The following is a 24,253-nucleotide window of genomic DNA, read 5'->3' on the forward strand; positions in this document are numbered from 1 at the left end:
AATGATTCTGTGGCCTTGTAAATTTCACAGTTATAAAAAGGTTATGTTACCTTGATAAAATCTCTAAAAGTCACATACATGATTGTTTGAGTTAGACAAATCAAAATAAATGCCTAAAAAAAACAACTATTAATTTTGTCTTAAATTTACACTATAATTTAAGTTTACTTCACTAGTAAAAATCAGCATTTGACTAACTGAATTATATTTTTAACATGCACTTAATATTTTTTGATACATTTAAATCAAAATATCTGTTAATGGAGTAATTGTACTGATTAGTTTCAAGAACTACAATTATAAATTATTCCAACTCAATATTCTTTATGTTTAGCAACAAAAACTTTAATAATTGAGTAAATTGCCCTGTGCAAGTGCTCATGGGAAGTCTGGTGTAACATCAGAGACAAGAAGGCTGTGAGAATGGACATGAAGCACCTGGAACATTCCATACAAATCCTGGTGAGTAAACAGCTAACACAAGTTACTGTAATAATGACTCTGTCTGCCTGCACACACAACTTTATAGGGTGTGAGTTACTGTTCTGAATCCTGTCACAGCCGAGCTCCAGAGCTAACGACAGCTAGCAACAGGCCAGTCCTGGGGTTCAGTGTGATTTAGCTTGTTTGTTCCAACCACCAAACTGCTCAGCTAAAGCGTGTTTAATACAGAAACTTAAACTCTGGTGTAAAAGGAGAGATTTAACACCGAGCAGCAGCGCGTGTATGTCCGCGTTTCTCGGTGTAACCGGCCGCGGTTGGGCCGCAATATTTGAATTTCTCCCGCCAAATGCGGTGATTTTGCGCAGCCTACCGCCATTGTGGCGAGGATATAAAACTAGCATGTTCAAATAATTACCGCATGTGTACCGGTCCACCTCACACACTGAACCGCGAGTCTGCTCGGTCATTCCGACACTTTAAGGAGGAAACGCGGACCAAAGCAGGAAACAGCAGAAATGAGGTGCAGTGTCCAGGTTCTGGCAGTGTTTTATCCGTTACTGTATATAAGTATTTTTAACATGATTAAACACTGAGCACGTAGCAGCAGATGTTATAAAATAAATGTGCTAAGTACTGTACTAGTAAATAAAGCTATGAAATATAAAGATTTAGTGAAAATACAACATTTCTCTCAGAATTAGAATTGGGAGAAAGTAATATGAAATTTAAATATTTATATTTACAATGTTATGTATGTTCTGATATGTAAGTAAAAGAAACTAAAACTAATTGATTTTGTGTGTTTGTGTAAAACATGTTATATATTTTCTATATCTCTTTCACAGCACCAACACCACTAATGAAGAGAAGTTGAATGGAGATAAAACAGGAGGTAAATGTCAACTTTTTTAAATGTTACAGAATTATTAAATCTGTAACCATTGAATAAAAGATAGAAATTAAAACAAGGCTTGAAATATTTCACCTATAATAAGTCTAGACTATACAAGTTTTCCACTCGAGTATACTAGATTTTCCATTAACCAAAGTAAAAAATTGATATAGTTGATAGTCATGCATAAATAAAGTTGGGTATCATTTTTATACAAGGGACAAAAACATGTACAAGGGACGTTCAAGTCAAAGCGGGACCATTGATTGTGCAGAATAACAGAACACCCCCTTTATTTCTTTCTATATTTAGAGAATTTTCATCACAAGTCCCGCTTTGACTTAAACACCACTCGGAGATCAGTGTGATGATGTATATTAGTCCAAAAAGTATGTATTTGAACAGGAGTACTATTTTACCAGTCTGGTAGACTTTATATTAACAGTCACACTTGTACTTACTTGTATACTATTGTTCCTTTTTTAGGTGCCAGCATTATGGGATGGCGGTGTAAACTGTGCATTTGTCGCATCATCAAAAGGAATTTCGATCATTACCGAGTGAAGCATGGTACTGTTGGTCATGGATATTTAGTGTCCTGTCTTCATTTAGACTGTCATTGCTTCTTTAAGACCTGAGAAGGTCTGCACACACATTTGTATGGATCCCACAGTTTGCAGGAAACTGAAGTGTGAAGGTGTGCAATCTTTCATATGTAAAATGTGACTCATTAGATTCTAATACAAAAGTCTATTTTCCACGTGTTAACTGTATAATACTTGTAGCAGAAGTATTGTTTCTGAAACTATTTACTAATAAGATAAATCCAGCTCTCTGTTTATGATCTTGTTACATGTCATTTGCAAAGTAAACCAGGTTGAGTTTAGACTTCATGTCAAATTTGGCAAATAAATGTTTAATTAAAATGGTAACGTGTGTATTGTTTTTTTTTTCATCCAGTTAAAATATTAAGTAAATGTAGCACATTTGTTTGTTAAATAATAGTAAAACTTTCAGTATCTTCTACCTACCATTTTAATTATATCTACTCAATTATTTTACTCATTTTCACTTTGCATTAACTTCTGATTTTCATTACATTTACATAATTTTGTACATCATTGTACTAAATATAGTTATTCAGGTCTACTTAATTTTTTTACTGACTTGTACTCAACTCATTAAGTATATTTTACATGATTTTTATATTTTTTTATATTTACTCAATATTTTTAAGTGTAAAAATGTTTCACCAAAAAAATTGAGTACAGCACAGTTTTATTTTTTAGAGTGTACTGTACTCTCATCTCCTGCATTAATAAAACTTATACAGCTCCATCATTATTGTGTGGGATTTGAGATTGTTGCTTGATGAAACTTATCTAAAAAATCTTGATGAAATCTTATCTGTTAACAATCCCAAAGTGAACAAAAACACACCCCTGTAAGCAGTTTTAATTTAAATCACAGCTGATTGCACAAAATACAGCATCTTTGTGAAGCCTTCAATAAAGTAATGTTTTAAATGAAGGACTTCTACTTTTGCTAGAGTACAACATTCCTAGGATATTTCTCCTTTCTTCTATACTTACTTTTTTTCTAGGATTTGTGTACTTTGCCCACCACTGAGGTTTATACATAATGCCATCACTATAATGGTGCTAATATTACTTGAGTTTTGGTATTTATATAACTAACCAAATATTTTTTGCTAGGTGTTTTTTGCATGTAAAGCCAGCACTAATGATGATGGGTTGTGCCATGTTCATTGTTATCTGTAATACTTTATCAGTTATCTTTAGATGATGCAAAAGCTTCATTAACTTGATCACAAGCTGTTAAAATCTGAGTGTAACAGTGAACTGAAGAATTTTACAAAGCAAAGCCATGAGCCTGCCTGGTGTGTTGATTGTCCTGGCAATACATGAGGTCTAGTGGTAGAGTCACCGATCCCTAAAGTGAGAGATCTGTGTAAAAAAAGAGGGACACAAAACTTTATACTTTATATTATTTAGTGAAAATACATCTACAGTTACCAGCATGCTTTGTGACAAACATGCAATATAATGTTTAAAAACACAACTTTATTCTTATACAAAAATAATAAAATCCTGTTTTAATAAAGCAGTTTTTTGCTTTGGGAGCTGCTTACCATTGCTTTGTTCAACACAGCTGGTTATCATTGCTTCATTTACATGGACTTGGCTTTTATTGACTACTGTATAACAAATCTACTCATTAGGAGAATATGTCTTTTCTTTTTTTCTTTTTATAGTTTAAAAAAAATTGTCAAGGTGTAGAAACAGGGATGAAGGTGCAGAGAGAAATTCCTCGGCTTCTACAGATGGTAGCAGATGTCCCAAACTGGGGGATGGTCACAGTTGACAAAAGCTAATAGCAAGGAACCAACAGTAGTTTGTTGTGTGAGTTTTAAAGCAGCTACTCAACATGCCGGTTACCACAAGATGGTTCAGGCACCCTGCCCCTTCTAAATGGGCCATGGAGCTGTTCATAGTGCTGAGGGGATTCCTTCAGCTTTTTCCTGGCCTAGCAAGGAGAGTAAACAGGGTTAGAGGCACTAGCTTTAGACCAGCCATCACAATGTAAATTTATATACAAACAAGGATGAAGATCAGTCATGTGTTGCTAGATGCACTATTCACACTGTTGGTTGGTTTGCTGCAGTTCTAAAACTAAACACTGCCTTACTGAGCTTAAAAAAATAAAGCCATATTTTTACCCTACCATCAGGAATCCTAATGTTGGTTTAGGCAAGAAAGCCAGGCATGAAGTAAAAGTTGGGTTTAGTGGGGTTGAGGTCAGGGATCTGTGCAAGACACAAGATTTACCAAAGCTTGTATGAACCCCCATCCCCTTGTCCACATATGGACATAATGGACAATGTTCTCTGCAGCCTCTTATTTTTCATTGTCTTACATTTAAGAGGAAAAAAAAATCGCACATCTTGGCATGTTCCTGAAAAACCACAACACACAAACACCTCTGTCCTGAAGACAATCTAATGAGGAAAAACATAATAAAAGGTAATATTAAATATATGTCCTGCCCCCTTTGCTTTATATGTGTGTGTGTGGTGTGTGGTGTGTATGTGGTTGTTGGTGCAAACTTTTTTTTACTTTTCTCTCAGAGAGCAGTGGTTAAACATGATCTTAGACTAGTAGAAATTTTGTCTTGCACTCTTACAGTAATGAAAAACAATAATTATCTACAAATAATACAGGTAAAAAAAAAAAAAAAACTACAAATAATTCCAGATCTACTCCGGGAACATTTCAACTAATACATATGACAGAATTCAACCTGCTACTAATGTATACATTCATCTTTAAAGCAGCAGGTGTAAAGTGTAATAGCTTTGAATAATGATGCCAAATTTTGTTATAGAAAGTTTATAGATGGATGTTTGGATCAAACCAAAGTTTTGTGCTTAAGCTAGATTAAACAGGAACTATTTTCACAAGAACACAATAGATGTACAATGTTGTAGTAGAGCTCAGGTGGCTAAGGCTCTAGACCAATTTATTTTTGGATTTAAGTATCCGGGTTTGAACCCCGCTGTCTCTAAGTTGCCACACCCCATACTACACAGCCACATGAGAGATTTTACTTTAGATGGACAGGACACTGGACTCGGGGATTTCACTGGGAGGCGGCGTGTGTTTAATGGTGAACCACAGCTGGTGCAACAGCGCGAGCGTTGTTCTTCTCACACGCTTCTGCACACCCACACTCAAAAAAATGAACATGGCTACCTGTTACATGTACTAAAATGTCATATGTGTTTTGTACACAATAATTTCATGTTTCCAAGATAAACATGAATAAATTATGTTGCATTTGTATGAAATTCAACAACTTAACATGTATTAGATTTAATTATGTTGAGATAAACCAAAGAGATCTTGTCACTATGAAAACCGGAAATAGCAAAGCCGGAAATATCGCGAGAAGATATCGCGAGAAGAAAACACAGTGTTGAGAAGACAAACGTTTGGCGGGCTTGTGGAAAAGGTAAGCAGGAATTAATTTCCATCTTTCTAAATAGAAACGGAATACTGAACATGAATGTCACCTGCTGTTTAGCGATGTTTAGTCACGTTATTTTGGTTTAAGCTATTTCTTGTATTTTTAATCACACTTAAAATACCGACGGTTATATGCGCGTGCTTAATCTGCGGTTCGGTTCTGGTTTCGGTCTGTTCTCATGAGTTGTGAAGCGAGAGGAACAAAGTATAAATATTGTTCATTTGCTAAATTAAGTATCATGAATTTTAATTGAATCTATCTCTGTATTTTTTCACAGGAGTTTGTGAGTGACAGTGTCCTGTCTGCATCTGACTTCAGGAGTTTCCTGACCAACCGTCTCACCATACTTAAAATATTGAGTTTACTCTGCCTTAATTTTTGCTAACTTCAGATTTCACATAAAAGGAGTCACTAAAGCTAACCAGGCTTCTACATTTTATTTATTTAAAATAGTTATATTAATTTATTTCATTTTGCTCTTTAATGTGGTTACTACTTTTTCAGGCCACCATAAATTGCAAAACAAAATATTGAGACAAAATGTTAAGCAAGAAAGAACGGCGTGTAGCTGTGACATGCCACTGTCAGTAAGTCTCACACAACTTCTGAAATCTAACATACTTAAATACATAAAGCCTCTAAATAAACAAATAGAAAATAAAGTCTGTATTGTGATTCATTTTAAGACAGGTTGATTTTTTGACAAATTGATGCCTTTTTTTCTGAAAGTGTAGAGTCACGATTTATAACAAAGTGAGTACGATCAGTTGTCTTATTATAATAACTACCTGCTCAGTGTTTCTAACCTACAAGCCCGAAATGTTATACAATCAAACCCTTAATATTATTACTGAATGCAAGTGAAACGTCTCTGCCACTAGAGGGCAGTGCTGTGGCATTTAGCAGGACTTAACATGAAGCTTTTTATTTATTTATTTATTTATTTATTTATTTATTTTGGCTCAGGGCATAAATGAAAGGATAATAAACTTTATAAATATAAATAAATATTTATAATAATTTAAGCGTGACGTCACACTCATACCTGGGACAGAGCCAATGTCCGCACGTGGAGTAAAGCCTTAGAGCAGCGCAAGCAAGTGCAGTGCGTGTTTCCGTCACAAGGTCGCCGTCCAGCGGTTGCCTAATGTTTACAGAAGCATTATGATGTGTTTATGAAAGCCAGCTTATCATACAAATATGAAGTAAATAACATCAGCCTGTATAAACTCATTTAATTCTGTCACAAACATCATTTAAAATGAATGTATGGCAGAAACACAGCTCCATATTTTCCTCTTCACTTGGTAAATTTAATACAGCATATATGATCACCATGTAACTCAAACTTGAATACAAAGCAGTATTGCACCCCTTAATTCTTACTAGAAGTTAAATTCAGCAATATTTAATACTTTTTACCCAGAGAGAATATAATAATGTGGTCAGTTAGTGAAAGAAAATTCACTTTTCACAGTTCACAATTCTTTTTTATATTTATTATTATTATTATTATTATTATTATTATTAATTATAATAATAATGTTATTGACCCAGAACATGGTTACATGCTCTTGGAAATGGTAAACAAATGCCAATGTCATCACTTCTCGCCTTCCACTTCTTCATACGATGTTTGATCATAAAATTATCTGATTTTTCATAGAATATATGTGATTACATATGTGATTCTTTTCTAATTATCTATCAAGAAATTTGTCCCCAAATGCTTTACAGCTGTTTGCCATAACAATTTCAATATTTTGTTCTTAATTTAATATCATAAACCGTGATTAATCACAGGCAGGAGAAGTCATGTTATATGTTTAGGTTCTTTCACAGTAGAAACAACTTATATGGTGTCAAGTTGTCACCTGAAGTAGTGGATATTTCCAGTCTATTCTTTTAGGAGGACGTACCGGTCCACTTACCATGAAATTAACAAACTTACCTTGCGTTCCAATCTACAGTGTACTTTAAAGTATCCTGCCTTCCCTACTCCCTGCTCCCTGTACTTGGAACTTTGGAACCTTAACAAATATTTCAGCATTTGGAACACCCTGTGACATCAACACTCTTACTGACTCTTACTGAAATTAAATATTAATTATTTGTTCGAACAAAAATGTATATTATTGTAATGTGTATACCTTGTAAATAAATTGGATTAATTCTACAAGATGTACGAAGAAATTTTAATTGTGCATTAAAAGACTTTATGTCGTTTACTAATCGTCCACTAGATGTATTCAACAAGGGAAAAGGTGGACTGGTTACACCAGGATAGACATCTAAAATTTCTACTGCTTGTACAGTATATGTAATGTCAGTGGCTTCGCTCACTTAAAGTTAGGCAGAGAAGAATAATACTTTAACATGTAATTATTTAACATAATAATTATTTATTTTAATAATAAAATAAAGTCATTTAGTCACAATATTCCACTGTATTTCTTAATATAATTTATTTACAATAAAAAAAAACAATTTTGTTCGTGTACGCGGGGCGCCAGACAACCGAATGTCTATGTAGGCACGTAATTTTTTGAAAAGCATGTAATTTAAGGCTGAGCTCTGATTGGATTTTTTTAAAGCATCCTCACACTCTTGTTCTTAGCGAATCATTATTGTTTTTTAAATATTTGGGCTCATGTGAATTGGACCATTCTCAACGTGTCTTATTAACCGTCGGCAAATGGTTAGTTAATGTATTGAATAGCGATTGACGTGGAAGCCAGCTAAATATGAGAGGAAATTCTGTAATTTCTTAAATAAAATACCCCTTCACAAGGCGATCGGACAAAGAAAGAAAAAAGTTAAAGAGCTCAGACCAGATCAACCTGATCTTCTAATAAAGCAGCAGTCAGGTGATCACGGCCGAGCTTACACTCTGTGCTTTTCCAGTACTTCTTATGGCTATTTACAGGCAATTATTAAAAGTTTAACTTATATTTTGCTTGTGCCCCCCAAAAATATTTTGCACTAGTCACCACTGTGTAATGTACTGTATTAATATATCAATTCTATAATATAATATAGCTTATTATAATAGTATGGACTGACTGATTTTTCCTCATTCTTTCAAAACTATTAGGAAAAACAACACAGCAATAAAATAATTATGGTTACAAAGTAAATGTCCTGCCCCTTTTGCATGCTCATGTGTGAGACTGCATGCCCATGTGTACATCCTCTATGTGCGTTCTACAGTATGTCGTTGCTGTGAGCTATTTTTTTCTCATACTGATGTGTGAATGAGGGCGGTTGTTATTGCTGATCTTAGACCAGGGGCACTTCTGTCTTGCAACCTCACAGTAAAGCTGCATAAAAGTTTCTGAAAAGGTAAATTTACAAATAATTTCAGATCTACTGCATGAACATATCGGCTAATATACACTCAACAAAAATATAAACGCAACACCATTGTTTCTGCTCCGATTTTTCATGAGATGGACTTTAAGATCTAAAATTCATTCCAGATACACAATATTACCATTTCTCTCAAACATTGTTCACAAATCTGTCTAAATGTGTGATAGTGAGCACTTCTGCTTTGCTGAGATAATCCATCCCATCTCACAGTCTAATCCTTTTTCTCTTTTCTGAGGGTTACCAGTGGTTTGCACCCTGTAGTGAAGTCTGTAGTGTTGACTGTAGTTTTTTACAATGAGACTCCCACCTCTCAAGGGAGTTCTTGACTTGGCTTGATGTTGAGAAGGGGTTCTCCTTTACCATTGATGGGATTCTAAGGTCATCCAATTTAGATGTCTTTTGTGGTCTACCAGGCTGTTGTTGAGCTTTCCAGTTAATTCCTTCTTCCTTCTCCTCAGTTTTCCGAACTGTTGCATTGTCTTTTCCCAATGTCTTTCCTAACTTTTATCTTATAGATAGATAGATAGATACTGTAGATAGATAGATAGATAGATAGATAGATAGATAGATAGATAGATTTTTCACTCTAATGGTGCAATTCTTTACTTGCCTAGGTATCTCTTTGGACATCATGTTCAGAGTATAGTAAACAGCTCCCCAAATGCAAATAACTGTAACACACAGAACCCCCCAGGCTTTTTATCTGCATAATTAGTCATGAAGTAATTAATAAATTAAAGGAAATGACTAGCATACTTGATAACAACAACAAGAACAACAACATAACTGGATGTAAACAGGCTCGAAAATGCTTTATGGTAAATGTATAGGATTGTGGAGTGTATACACAGTGACACAGCAAAAATTTACCACTTTTTTTCTCCCTCTGAATATCACAATTGTGGGGTCTGGGAAAGTGAGAGAGCACGTGACTTAGTGAAGGCCTGCTTGAGGTCAGAGTAGTTAGGTGGAACGTCAGAGAGGTCGGGGAACTTGACAAGAGATGTTACTACGGAACAATGAGCAGACTCCAGGCAGGATGCCAGGCACAAGGGGCTCCATTCTCGGATTGTGTTCTTAGCCTAGTTAATGTGTGGGTTATGACGGATCAGCCAAGTTCAACCGTGAACCAAGGACAAGTGGGCATCGTGCATAAAAAGAAGGAACAAGAAAGAGTTTGTCAGAATGGTTGCCAGATACTCAAAGGGTTACTGGCTTTGTACGCTGAGTAGTGGAAGAGAGAGAAGTGCCGTAGAGGGCCCGAACAGCTAACGGAGAGTCAAGAGCTTGGTTTGGGAGTTTAAGATTCTTAACCTTGGAGACGGAGATCAGATTTTGGTCTGAGCCAGAGTTAATTAGTGCAGGGATCACATGAGGTCTGCCTTGTGCAACAATGATGGTAGGCGTGAGCTAGGGGATTGGTTAATGACTGACCCCTCCAGAGCTGCTAGATCCACTTGCTTTCAAAGGGCACTGAAGACAATAGTGACCCAATAGTCACCCAAGAACTGAATTGGAGTCTCTGTTGACGCTCCTCAGGGAAGATCCGGGATCTGTTTACCTACATAGATTCTGGGTATGAACTTGGGCTCAGCCCAGATACTGTGTGCAAGCTTGGAGATGACAGTGGTGGTGCTGAGGGTCCAGAACTAGAAGGGAGCTTGGATCGAATAAGGCGTCTTTGAGTTAGCCAAGCCAACCCACTAAATCCATAAGACCATTGAAATCACAGGGGAGCTCCTGCCTAATTAGTTGGTCCTTGACATCTTCAGAAAATACCATGAAGAAGGACATCTTACAACTCAAAAAGTGCTTGGTTGTCCTTGTTTGCCGATGCAACCAGAGTGCGGAACTCTATATCATAATCATATGCAGAATGGGGGCCTTGGGGGAGCTCCAGTAATTGTCTGTCTGCATCTCTGCTGGAATGGGAGCGGTCGAACACCCTCTTCATCTCCTCAGTAAATGTTCTGAAAGTCGCGCAGCAAGGATCATTGGTGTCCCAAACAGCAGTTCTCATTCACGTGCCTGGTCAGTGAGGAGTGTGATAACATAAGCCACCCTAGAGCATTCAGTAGGGAAGGAGGATCCCCAGAGCTCCAACAGCAAGGAGCATTCGGATAAAAAAAGTGACAGGTTCCGGGTTCTCCGTTGTACGGTTGTGGGTTTAGGAGTCGGGGTTCATGATGTGAGGTGTGCACTGGAGCTGGGATAGGGTTATCTAGAAGTTGCTGAAGTTGAGTAGTAATGGTGGAAAAAATCTGGTTTACCTGATGGATGTTTTGTTAGTGAGAGCCCAGCATCGCGCCTTGTTTTGAAAGATAGGGTATCTCCAAAAGAGCGTGAATCTTTGGCTGAGGCAAAGTGTGTGTGATCGCAGCGCCCAATGTTTGAAGAGAGAATCCACCAGAGAGTGAATGCCTGCGCGTATCAGCAAAAACACTCTTGTACTACGATGTCTGCAAACGTGAAAGTGCTCACAAGCGCACACAGGTTGCAGGAAACAGCATGAGTCGAGGTCAAAGAGTCAGACAGGGTCAGTAACAGTTACTGTATCCAGCAGCGAGGGAGATGAAATCCAGAAGCGCAATCCAAGTCATGCATATAGGTGAATCCAGAATCCAAAAATCCAGAGGGCAAAAATGAAAAGGAAATCCAGAAACAATCAATGGTCAAGATACAGGGCACTAGAAAAAAAATCACTGTCTGACGAGACGAGAGGCGCGCAAGTAAGATACTTTGGCACTGAATAAAATTCTAAGCTTACTTTTAAAGGTAGAGGTGGATTGCTAATGGGTTACAGGTGTGTGGAGGTAATTGATTAGGGTGGTGAAACTTTCTTAGGTGAAATCATGACCTGGATGTGCTTGGCTGATCTGGCTGTCAAAGTCACTAAACTGTAATACAATACTAAGTTTACACACAAGCTCAACACATATGGCTCCTTCCTGCACATTTACCTATACAACTTTGTAATTGCGTGTGATCATGTGTCGATGTATATGTGTGTATGTGTGTGTGTGTGTGTGTGTGTGTGTGTTCTGATGTGTGTTTTTTTAAGACTTCAAAATGTTAAAGTGGATAAAACATTTCTGTATCTGTTTTTCCATTAGAATTCAACCTCACAGGAGGCAGGTGTTACAGAGTGACTGCAGTGTGTGCGGTGCTGCTGTGTGTTCTCCTGCTGAGTGCCGTCACAGTGCTGTGGATCAAATTCACCAACCTGACTATAGAGAGAGACCAGTTACTGACCAGTAACAACCCGAGTAAGGAGAGAGAGCAGTGTCAGTCTGGTTACATGTCAGGTACTGTATTAAATACAAGCAGGTGCTTTAAATAATATTGTATTCAAATAAATTAACAGCCAGAGATGTTCATTTAACATGAGTATTAATGAAACACCATGAGCATTTTTATGTTGTATTATGTGATTAGATGCCACTAAACAAGGATGGGGATTCTCCAGCTCCAGTATTTACTCCATCTCTACTGTGGAAAAGAGCTGGACTGAAAGCAGACAGAACAGCAGAGAGAGAGGAGCAGACCTGGTGATCATAAACAGCAGAGAGGAACAGGTGTGTGTGTGTGTGTTTGTGTGTGTGTGTGTGTGTTTAAGCTGGAAAATCGCACTCACAGGACTTCATCATTAAACAGCTGGGTGACAGTAAATAGGCTTGGATTGGTCTGCGTAAAGACGACACAAAGACAAAGTGGAAATGGTTGGACGGTACAGAGCAGAACAACAGCACTGGGTAAAAGACACAAATTTAACTTTGTTTATCACATTGTCTAGTGTGAGTTTCCAGTGTTCCTGTGCACTGCAGCAGATGGATGAAGCCATGTTAATATTATCTCCTGTTATATTCTTATTGCTCAGAATTATGAAGATGTTATTGTTATAAATCTTAGTGAACACAGAGTAAGAAGGTTAATTTAAAGGTGTAAAACTGAAGATACTAAACACTGATTCTCTGGCTTTCGGTGTCTACATTTCCAAGGCATATTTTTATATGTGGAACCTAGTTAGCTGATAATGCAACAGATAATATTAGCATGGGCATTCTTGTTTTTCAGGACACGTTGTTCTACATATCAGTTATTCAAAGGCAATAGTTAGTTTATTGCCAAGAACATAAACCTGAAGTCACACTACATGAGGGACTGTGTCTCTGTTCAACAAGATGATGAATTAATGCAGTTTATTTCAACACTGTTGAATTATTAAACATTTTTTTTTACACTGAATAGATTTGCTATATGTTTAGATACTTAATCATTTTCTATAACAGCAGATCTGACTGTAGTTTAAGCTGAATGTATTTGTATAATAATGCACGTCTCATCATAGAGCATAGTGTTCTGTTGTTTTCACACCTCGGACACAGGAAGCTACTGCAGTTTGGTCACTTCCTTTACTGCCAAGCAACGAATAGCCTTTTTCTACATACAAAGCTAACCGTTATTAGCAACAGATAAAGCTGCATCCACCAAAACGATGCACAGGGCGGCTCCACAGTAATTAGGATCCATGAGCTACATCTGACCTCCTGCTACTTAAAGCTGGGAGACACTGAATGTAATTAAAGATCAGAACATCAGAACATCAGACCTTGAATCCGCTCATACTGCAACACAGCTGACCAAAATGTCTAACATACAGAAATCAATCCAACAATTCAGAAGCCAGTTTGCTAATCATTTAGGTGATTAATTGTTTGCCAGGATGCTGCTCACACTGCATGTAAAATAACACCTGATCACCCTGAACCTCCACTTCCACTCACCCATAATATATACCGTTTATCATGTACAGAGTCATGGGACGTCTGGAGTCTAGGTTAGATCTTTAAGCCCATGAGCAGCACGTCACTTTCCTCTCACTTCCTCTTTCTCTCTCTCTCTCTCTCTCTCTTTCTCACTCTATCAGCATGACAAAATGTTTTTCACAACGTCATTCTTGTTTTGTAGTTTGTGGAATTTGCAGCTCTTTTTGCAGTGTTGAAAAAACTGAATAATGTTTAATCACGGAATGAACTTAGTACAGTAATTAAAGTTGTGTGTGCCATTTTAGTAATTGGTTTATTGGTTTCTAAATTTATTGATTAATTTTCAGTGGGGCTCTCTTTATTGGAACTAAGTGACTAAAACCGGTATATACTCAGATATATACTGTAGAGCATCCAACATGTTGGCAACAGCTTGGGGAAGTATATGATCATTAGGTTTCCACATACTTTTGGGCACATTGTCATTTTAAACTATGTGGCACAATTTGTTTAGCACCGTTGTGTGCTTCGCGATGGGTTGGCACCCTGTCTCATGCCCTACACCTCCTGATCTCCAGGCCCCCCATGACGCTGTACACAGGACTAAGCGGTATAGAGTATGAGTGAGTGATTTTAAACACTTCTTTCCTCAGCTTCCCTATCTTACTCTGTTAAAGTTTTTTTTGTTTGTTTGTTTTTTAAGTATTCCAAACTCACAAAGCAGAACTTTCTGCACACTTTACATGCCTGCATGTGAAAGTATGCAAGAGTGTGTGTGCACCATATGTGTTTATGTGGTTGTTGCTGTGAGCTATTTTCTCACATACTGATGTGTGAAAGAAAGTCATGGTTAATCTCAGATCAGTGGCTTAAAAGCATCAGGCAAAATGTCTAACATCTTTGAAGAAGATATTATATGGAAAAATATGATTCATTAGTGCAGTGTGTACATTATATAACACAATTATAACATTATTTGTATATTTATATAACTGCAGTACTTTAACATGCACATCTTGGATATCTGTGAGTTTTGCAGCTCAAATGTCTTCACACTTTAAATACAAGACGCCTCTGATGCCGCTGCTCTGACGCATTTTTTTGTTGTTGCTTTTTTTTTATCACTGGTATACAATACCTATGATTTATTTATGCTATTTTACCAATGGAAATGTTTTTAAATATTTCATAAAAAATGGACCACTACCAGTGCTGATTCCTTTTATATACAGTTTGGGTTTATTCAGATAGAGGTGACCTAGTGATGACATCATGCTAATTATCTTGCATTATTAATATTATTATTATCATTATTATTATTAATGTCTTGAGACTGTATCTGACGGGTCTTTATTATGGCATTATAAACAGAACCTCAGCTGAGTAGGCTGTAAATGTGTCAGTAGTACCATTGGGACAACTGTGGACACATCTGTATGTAAAAAGTAGAGGGGGAACCTTATCTGATAGCACGAACTCTTGCCATCAGGATGTGTTTCTGCTGCTGTAAAGGTCATATTTATAATAATAAAACTTCACTGAATCAGCTGGTTCACTTTTGCTGTGTAAACAAGGGAGCAGTAACAGAACGTCTACTATTTACTTAGAACATGGACATATAAACATACTGTAGTGTTAGTGATGAAACTCAGAGAGCCGCAGTAACAGTCTGATACATGAGGGAAGTCATTTACATAGAAAGCAGAGTGGAATCAAGGCGGGTGAAATTCGCAAAAAAAAAAAAAAAAAAACGCTATCAATGTAATTTTTGGCCTTTACCGCGCTCCGTAGAATCTCAGTGGTACGCGCATAACCCTTCGCGGACGAGCCTTCTCCTAAATGCGCGTTCCCTGCGCCGTTTTTGGAACCAACTCCGACACCACACGACGCTTATTACTGTTTGTTTGTTTGTTTTCCCCCTAAGATTTGGTGTTTATACAAAATAGGCCACAGCTAATTCTTTCTTCTTCTTCTTCTTTTTTTTTTGGACGGTAAGAATACAAATTAAACACGATTCAGTTTTGTTCTAAAATATGCACGAAGACGGAAGTATGGTCAACAAGTAATTCATGCACTGTTATGCGAAGATAAATCACGTGATTACAACCTCTCGCTGAGCAAATCGTTCAGAACTCTCTGTCTAACTTATTAATACAAAGAAATCCCATTCTGTGAGGTTGAGTATCTTACGCCTTGTTTACACTAAGTTGTCCTTCTTTGGTGGTCAGACAAATACACTCCCTGTTCGGTAATCGGAGAGTGAGTCACAGATGAGAAATGGAAAAAGTAGATAAAAGGATAAAGGTGAAGTTTTGTCTTAAAACCACTCCAGCGTGTTAAAATTCTCTTTTAAAGTAGATTATTAAATCCCACACATAACTGTTCATAACATCACTTTTACTCAACATTTATATTTTACTTACTGTATGGTGCAGGTTAAACCTCAGGCAGGAGATCTAAGGACTGCAGAAGTTTCAATAAATTCTGTCCAGCGACAGAATTTCCATTCTGCTCAAAATTTTTATTTCACTTACGGTGCAAATTTTTCGCCATAAGCACTGGTGACTAAAGGATTGCTTTTTTGCCTTGCTCTGTGTGCACTATGTGTCAGCATCTACAGCTGGAGTGTCTTTAAAAACATGAAGGATCTCAAAGAAAAAACTAACTTTGGTAAATATTTTCCATGACAAGGCCTCCTGCTTCTATGCTAAGTTCAAATCAACCAAAATGGAAAACTACACCTCAATTTCAATTTAGCTCAATAATCTCCTGGCTTTCATGAGTATATAAACTACGACCTTACCCTGCCTGTATTTTACAAATGCAAAACAATTGCCTGAGTACATTATGGAGGGCATCAGTACATCAACATCGACTGAGTTGTGATTCGAGTTTAGAAGGAAAATCCAACCATAATGCATAAAGTTTATATTACACCACACTCTGAGGACCGAAACCTAGGCAGCGATTACGTTAATGAGTTTACATACCTGATCGGCGAAGAGCTGCTCTAAGTAATTGTAGTGTTATGTCAATACGATGGGGAAGTCAGCAATCAGAAGCTTGCAAATATTGTGATTCTCTCTAGTTACATAACTGAGTACACCTTTATCAACAGTTAGCTATAGCATCTTGTTGAAAATCATGGTATTGAGTTTAAAGTTAAATGGTTAAAAAGTTAAATTGTTAATAGTACATTTGACTTATGATTTATAATGTGTTTATTTTTCTCCCTGTAGATTTGAAAATGGGAACTAGAGAACACCTACTTTGCTTTACTCTGAGTCTGGTGTTGGTCAGTGTGTACTGCATAAAGGACCTTGAAAGCTTGAAGGATCTAATCGACAAAATAAAACAAACTGGTGAAGGTTTTCCGAGAATAGAAGGCATCATGCTTCTGTGCACAATCTACAGAAACAGTAAAATCGATCAAAATGAGAAACTACACCTCAATAAAAATTTTAAAACTCCACTTATATTTCATTCATATAAAAACCATGATGGTGCCTTTCCTCACCTGGAAAACACCTTTATGTATTATTCTTTTGGCAATTTAAAAGAGGTGAAGGACATTTTGTCTGAATGTTTTTATTTTAGAATCACAATGCAACCAAAAATATCCCAAAACAACATTGATCGCGTCGTGATTCCACTTAGTAATGCGAATCCAACTCTAGTGGATAAAGTGTATATTACCCAGCACTATGAGGACAAAAACCAGGGCTCTGATTATGATAAAGAGCATACATACAGGATCGGCAAAGGCCTGTTCAAAGAAATCAACGAGTTATGTAAAAATGTAGAAGATGAATACTGTCAAGAAGGAGAGGATAAAGATAAGGATAAAGATAAAAAAAAAACACACTCCCAATCTCGAATTCATGAATCTGCCTCGAATTCTCAAACCAGTTCCAAACGTGCACGTTTGAAGCTGAGATCCACAGGGAGTGGCAAGGTGAGGATTATGTGGGATGGGATCCCAGCTGAAATCCTGAAAAATGAAATGATAATCTGTGTTTACAAAGACAAAGATGAAGACATCCGCTTGGGGGAGTACGCAATAAATGGAAGGGCGCGTGGAAAAATAGACACTGACTTGGATTTTAATCCTGGTCTTCATGTGCGTTTTCAGCATCCCATTAAAGTTTATGGAAAAAGCACATCCCCAAAATTTAAATACTGCAGACAACGCATGCCCACTGGATCTTCAGTGTTATACCATAAGTGAAACGGAGGGTCTTAATGCAGCAGCCTCTGCACAAAGGTGAGTTTTATAGATTTCTTTAAGAATTAGTTTTATTTTTAGTCTTAGTTTTGAGTATTATTTGGTGCTGTGTAACATAGAATGCAAATTATTGGTTTTGCTAATTAATTTTAAATGATAATGATAATAATAATAATGATAAACCATATTCTCTTGAATTCAATTCTTTTGTTTGATTTGGTGAACAGTTTCCATGTGGTCAGTTTTTACAACGGATTTAACGTTTTAAATATCATGTAGTCTGAACAAGATATGAACGTGATATTGTACATGTCTCCGTATAAGGCTTTATTCCGGTTTATTAATGTTTTGTTTGTTTTATTTTTTTCCCCTAAGATTTGGTGTCTATACAAAATAAGCCACAACAAATGCTTTTTTTTGGGACTGTAAAGATACAAATTAAACACGATTTAGTTTTGTTCTAAAATATGCACAAAGCCTTTGACTTGTTATAATTTATAACGTTTTTTTCTCCCTGTAGATTTGAAAATGGGAACTAGAGAACACCTACTTTGCTTTACTCTGAGTCTGGTGTTGGTCAATGTGTGCTGCATTGAAAGCTTGAAGGATCTAATGGACAAAATAAAACCAACTGGTGAAGGTTTTCCGAGAATAGAAGGCATCATGCTTCTGTGCACAGTCTACAGAAACAGTAAAATCGATCAAAATGGGAAACTAAACCTCAACGAAAATTAAAAAATTTCACCTATATTTAATTCATATGAAAACCGTGACTTGGATCTTAATCCTGGTCTTCAGCTGTGTCTCCTGAAACCCATCACTGTTTGTGAAACTGTTTGCAAAAGCCCAGAGTTTGACAGCAGTAAAAGCCAGAGACATCATTCAGCACCGTCCTCATTCTTTACTTTTATCTCACTCGTCCTCTGGCCTTTCAGGAGTTTATTCTCACTGGTTTTCTTTATACTCAGTAATCTATTCTCACTGGTTTAATCAACATTCAGTATTATCTTTTCATTAATCTACTTTATAGTCACTACTCCGATCTCACTGGTTTACATCGGTTTTAGAGAATTATTCTCACTCGTCTATCGTATTTTAAGTTTTTCAAAATCTTCGGTTGACTCTGTCATCGGCAGTTTGCTGTCACTGGTTTACATTATACTGAGCAGTGTGTTCCCACCGCTCCACATTGTTTGACCAAGTAACTTAATAATGAGATACTAGTTATATAGGAAATGACCTGACACAACTGTTAATAATGAGCTGCCTGGACTGGAAAGAAATTAGCACATTTGTTAGATAAACATTACATCAAAAGGTATGCAAAAAATTGTTGAACCCGTGTAAAAAACGCTTATATGATCAAATGATTAAAACTTCCATATTTTTCTATTAAAAATAAATAAATAAATAAAAGTTAAGATAGGTCATATACCACCCTCTAGTGTTAATACTCTATTTGCAATACCCGTCACATAAAGAGTTTTTTTGTATCACAAAATTATCCAGTTTCACCTGGTTTCAACATCTACACCACTGAAGGAAAGTTTTTAAACCTTTTTAAGTTTTCCAGTTGTTCAGCCTGGTTTACCTTTGAACGGTTTTCTAAAGAAGGTGTGCTGAGCTTGTGGGATCATTTACAAGAAGACTTGAGGCTGTCATTGCTCCCAAAGCTGCTTTTTGTACTACATTTTTATGGTTCTGAATACTTATAATATTTCTTATAATACTAAATATTTCTCTCTTAATCTTTTAAATAAATTAACAAAACACTCCAAACACACGTTTTTACTTTGTAATTGTGGAGGATTTTGTGTAGAGCGATGTGCAGAAGAGGGATTTAAATCAAGAGTGTGAAACATAAAAATGTATGAAAAACTTTAAAAAAAAAAAAAAAAAGGTCTGAAAACTTCCGGTCAGAACTGTGTGTAAGTGAGGTACTAGAAAACCACACACCGCTTCTTTGCCGAAGCATATTTGATCTCTTGACGTCTGTGAAAGTTCCCCCGGTTACAAGGAAACATCGGAATGTAGGTAGGCTAGCTGTTTGAGGTTCCCTGCTAAACACTTGTTTCAGCTTTTAAAAATAAACAGATATTGGCTGTTTGCGTTGAAATATCTAACCCACGCTTCTTTAGCTCTTATAAACAGCCTGACCATTAAATAGAGCTCTGTATAGGTTACATTTTATTGCTTATTAATTTAACAGCTAACCCAACCTTCCTAATTTTTCTTTTTTAATAAATGTTTTACTAATGATTTTATATAAAGCCATGTATGTTAATTATGCATTTATTTTTGTACCATTTCAAGGCTTGTGAGAATGTAAAATTCACAGATTAAATTGTGTTTTCTGATACTTATAAACATATGAATGCTAGTAATGAGAATAATATTCTTCACATTCCTCCTTTATTTACTTGAATGCATACAACTTTATTAAATCTTGATTTTGTTAAATTGTGATTTATTATTACATGCACTCAATGTGATTTTACTGTAGAACTTTATTGTATACATTAAAGGCTAATGAAATAACACTTCAGTGGATTTCCGGGAAGGGGGTTTTGGGGGGGGGGGGACTTAACCCAATCAAATATTACCCAAATTAATTTCTGGAAAGCCAAAAACAAGTAAAAAGTTTTTTTTTTTTTTTTCAGATTTTAGCTTAGCAACCTTATGTGTAAAAAAAAAAAAAAAAAGACAAGAGAGTTGGTTCATGAGTTGAGTTAACTGCGGAAGGAGCGGTGACCTGGAAGTGGTCTGAGAATTAAGCTGTGCCTAAAATGATTTGCCACAAGATTTCCTGCACTTTAATACACAACACAGACAGTGCCTGTTCATGCTTCCCTATCAGGCCCTGCCTGTCCAGCTATTATCTCTTCCACCTGCCTGAAGTCTGCATTCTGTTATTTGTGGCGACATAGTTTGGCCAAGTTCAGTGTGTTTATATACAGTATGGAAGCACATTGTCTGTTTTAGGATGGGAGATTAAGGGGACGTCTTTTCTTCTTCAACACACTCTTTTCACTTTTCTTTTCACACACTTTTTCTTTTTACACACACTCTTATAATAGAATCATATATTATTGAATGATTAACTAATCATTTGAGTTTTTTAGCTAATTAAAAACAAACTTTTCAATAATTTTGCCTATAAATGGAAGATTTGATTTTGGTCTGTAGTTGGTCAATATGGAGAAGATTGGACTCAAATGAAGCTTAAATGACTCAAAGGCTCAGGATGACATTTATAGTCCTGTATGAATCTTCTGTAATACCCCGAAAGACCTAAAAATTGTCTTACTTGACTTACTTATTTACAGGAGTTCAGGACAGTGTTCACTTTTCCTTGATCATGAAGAATACCATCGGGACAAACTCTGTATCCCGAGCTCCCATGATTGAATACGAGGTAATGGTGGCCTTATTTTTCTGTGTTTATTTCTGATTTCATGGCTACTGGACATTTGTCAAATTATGGTTACATATTTAAAATAGATATGCCTGTTTAGTTAAGTCTTATGTAGAAATATTGGTAGTGGAACTGATTTTGTTCCTGTTTGATGTAGTTTTAAAGGTAATTCATTTATTCATTTATTCATTTATTTCATATATCAAGAGTATCAAGTGTGTTATTTTGTACAGTATGTTGTTCATATTTAATTTGTATAAACCAAAGAAAGAGTGATCAAAGGGCTGAAATTAATCAGTAACATGATTACTGATGCAGTCATTAGTTAATGCTAATATAATAGACAATGTCATATTGCTCTGTTACACTTGGTACACTTTGTTATTGAACCGAATTAAACTGTATCTGTTATGTACAGTTTATAAATCTGTGAGACTGAAATCACAATTTGTTAATAGAAAAATGTTAAATTAAGTTATGAATTAGAAAATTGTGTATGCAAAAGCAAAATATAAGAATCAAATGAGAAAAAAAATCCTGTTTAATAAAGACAGATGACAGCCTGATTGAACGCAAACAACTAATGTCTTCTGTCTCTACTTTCTCCTGTCTGAAACAGGACACATAATCTGTCGACAGGTCACGACTACTTGAGGCCTGTTACACATGTAATCCCAATCCTGTCACCAGCCGTTACATTGTGACATAATGTGGCGCATAACTGCTCATAACTTCAGTTCTATTCAACATTTTGATTTAATTTTAATGGCGCAGATTAAACTTCAGGCAAATACCTAAGGACTGGAAAAGTTTCATTAAATTGTCCAGACAGTTTTGTGTGATGCTGTGACAAAATCTGGCTGGACAGACAGACAGACAGACAGACAGTAAATGTTTCTGAGACTGGTTTCTGGTCCTCCAATGTATAAACAGTAAAGATATCATTGAGAGATAGAGTACAGACAAAACCTTTCTTTTATTTATGTAGATACCTTTATAAGTTTAAATACTCTTAATTATCTGTTATTTTTTGGTTGATTTATGTATTTATTTAAGGATTGATTCAGACCATAGAAGTTCACAACTTCATAAAAATTCAGTAAAATTTTATTTGTATAGCGCTTTAAACTGTCATTGTTGCAAAGCAGCTTTAGACAAACAAAATAATTATTTAAGTTTGTATAAAATTTGAATGTGTATGAATCAAAATGATAAGACTGTCCCTGATGAACAAGCTGAAGGCGACGGCGACAGTGGCAAGGAAAAACTATCTGTGACGGTAATAGGAAGAAACCTTGAGAGGAACCAGACTCAACAGGGAACCCATCTGCATCATTCTGTGTGAGACTGGAAGTTCAGTATAACAGGAGATGTGTTATATGAGTTAATATCGAGTCCAGTTCATTATTGGAGGCTCAGATAGACTGTAGGAAACTCCAGTCCTGAACTATCAAGTGACTGCAGTCACAAGTCCTCAGAGAAACAGCTGTCGGCATCAGCCGAGGACAGGACTGTCTTTGTAAAGATCACTGGCAGCTCACAGGGAGAGATATGTAGTGAGACAAAGAGGCAGATAGAGGGAAAGACAGAGAGAGAGAGAGAGAGAGAGAGAGAGAGAAGAAGAAAGAGAAGGAAAGAGAAAGAGAGAGAGAGAGAGGAGGAGAGAGAGAAGCGGAGAGAGCAGAAGAGAAGGAGAGATAACAGTTAGGTATGGTCACAGTCACATAAAGTATAATGTAAATGTATATTTACTGTAGAGTGCAAGCAGAGACTCCGGCAGGACTAACTATGACAGCATAACTAAAAGGAAGAGCCAGAAGGAAACACAGACATGAGGGCTCCCTAAGATGTAAAGCAACCAATCACCTCACCGTTAACAAACCTGAGTGATCAATAGGAGTGGGGTAGACAGCATCCAAACATACCAGTTCACCATAATACTCTACGTCCATGAGACCCCAGGTCTGCTCCTTTACCTAAGGCTAATCTATTTATAAAAATGCTTGGCTAAATAAATAGGTTTTTAGCCTAGACCTAAACACTGAGACTGTGTTTGAGTCCCGAACACTATTTGGAAGACTATTCCATAATTTTGGGCTTTGTAAGAAAAAGCTCTGCCCCCTGCTGTAGTTTTCATAATACGCAGTACTGACAAGCAGCCTGCATCCTTTGACCGTGGCGGATCGTAAGACACTAGCAGTTCACTCAGGTACTGCGGCGCGATACCATTTAATGCTTTGTATGCCAAAAATAGTATTTTAAAATCGATGCTAAATTTCACAGGGAGCCAATGAAGTGAAGATAAGATGGGGGTGATGTGCTCATATCTTCTGGTTCTAGTGAGGACTCTCACTGCTGCATTCTGGACTAGCTGAAGCTTATTTATGCACCTAGTTAAACAACCAGACAGTAGGGCATTACAATAGTTCAACCTAGAGGTGATAAAAGCATGAACTATTATTTCTTATCTTGGAAATATATCTGAGGTGACAGAATGCTATCCTGGTAATATTATCTATATGAGCTTCAAGTGAAAGGCTGGAATCTATAATCACACCGAGGTCTTTCACTGTTGCACTTGATGGAACAGAAAGGCCATTTACAGTTAAACCGAACCTTGTGGAACCTCCACTTAAGAACATGTAGAATAATCACCATTTTAATCTACAAACTGATAACGATCAGTCAAATAGAATCTGGGCCACAAAAGGGCCGTTCCTAAGCTACACTCAGTCGATGATGGGAACGAGAATACCAGTGCTCAGGGTTGTGTAGTGTGCACACAGTCCCCCAAAGGGGTCGCAGACATAATTCTGAGATGCTAGAATTGCATGGAGATCCAACTATAAAATCTGACAAATGTGTGCGGAGAGGACCAACCTGCCAGATCACACACTTGCTGCAATTAATGAGGCAAGCCCCCTGGTCAAATGGGCCCTAATTACTAGAGACGAAGTCTTTCACGTGCCTCATAGGCTAGGGCAATAGCATCTCTCACCCAATGTGACAGCATTTGGCTAGTGGCAGCCGCCCTTCGGCTGTGGCCCCATAACATATAAAAACCTGCTCTAATCTCACTTGCTAGTGCGGTG

The 24,253-nt window shown here is 36.8% G+C and overlaps 1 protein-coding gene and 2 long non-coding RNA genes across 3 annotated transcripts in view; 2 read left to right on the plus strand and 1 right to left on the minus strand.

The window, feature by feature from the left end:
* LOC128508232 (CD209 antigen-like) overlaps positions 1 to 24,253 on the minus strand; it is a 56,819-nt gene that overhangs the window by 21,937 nt on the left and 10,629 nt on the right. The window contains exon 3 of the mRNA XM_053479457.1: positions 18,521 to 18,533. Coding sequence (XP_053335432.1) covers positions 18,521 to 18,533 — 13 coding nt within the window. The remainder of the gene's footprint in view (positions 1 to 18,520; positions 18,534 to 24,253) is intronic.
* LOC128508798 (uncharacterized) lies at positions 333 to 2,057 on the plus strand. Its single transcript, XR_008355955.1, has 3 exons — positions 333 to 462; positions 1,290 to 1,336; positions 1,823 to 2,057. It is a non-coding gene; the product is annotated as an uncharacterized LOC128508798 (long non-coding RNA).
* Positions 12,195 to 16,980, plus strand: LOC128508794 (uncharacterized). Its single transcript, XR_008355951.1, has 3 exons — positions 12,195 to 12,330; positions 12,392 to 12,507; positions 16,761 to 16,980. It is a non-coding gene; the product is annotated as an uncharacterized LOC128508794 (long non-coding RNA).

This window comes from Clarias gariepinus, chromosome 20, assembly GCF_024256425.1.
Source record: "Clarias gariepinus isolate MV-2021 ecotype Netherlands chromosome 20, CGAR_prim_01v2, whole genome shotgun sequence".
Taxonomy (NCBI): Eukaryota; Metazoa; Chordata; class Actinopteri; order Siluriformes; family Clariidae; genus Clarias; species Clarias gariepinus.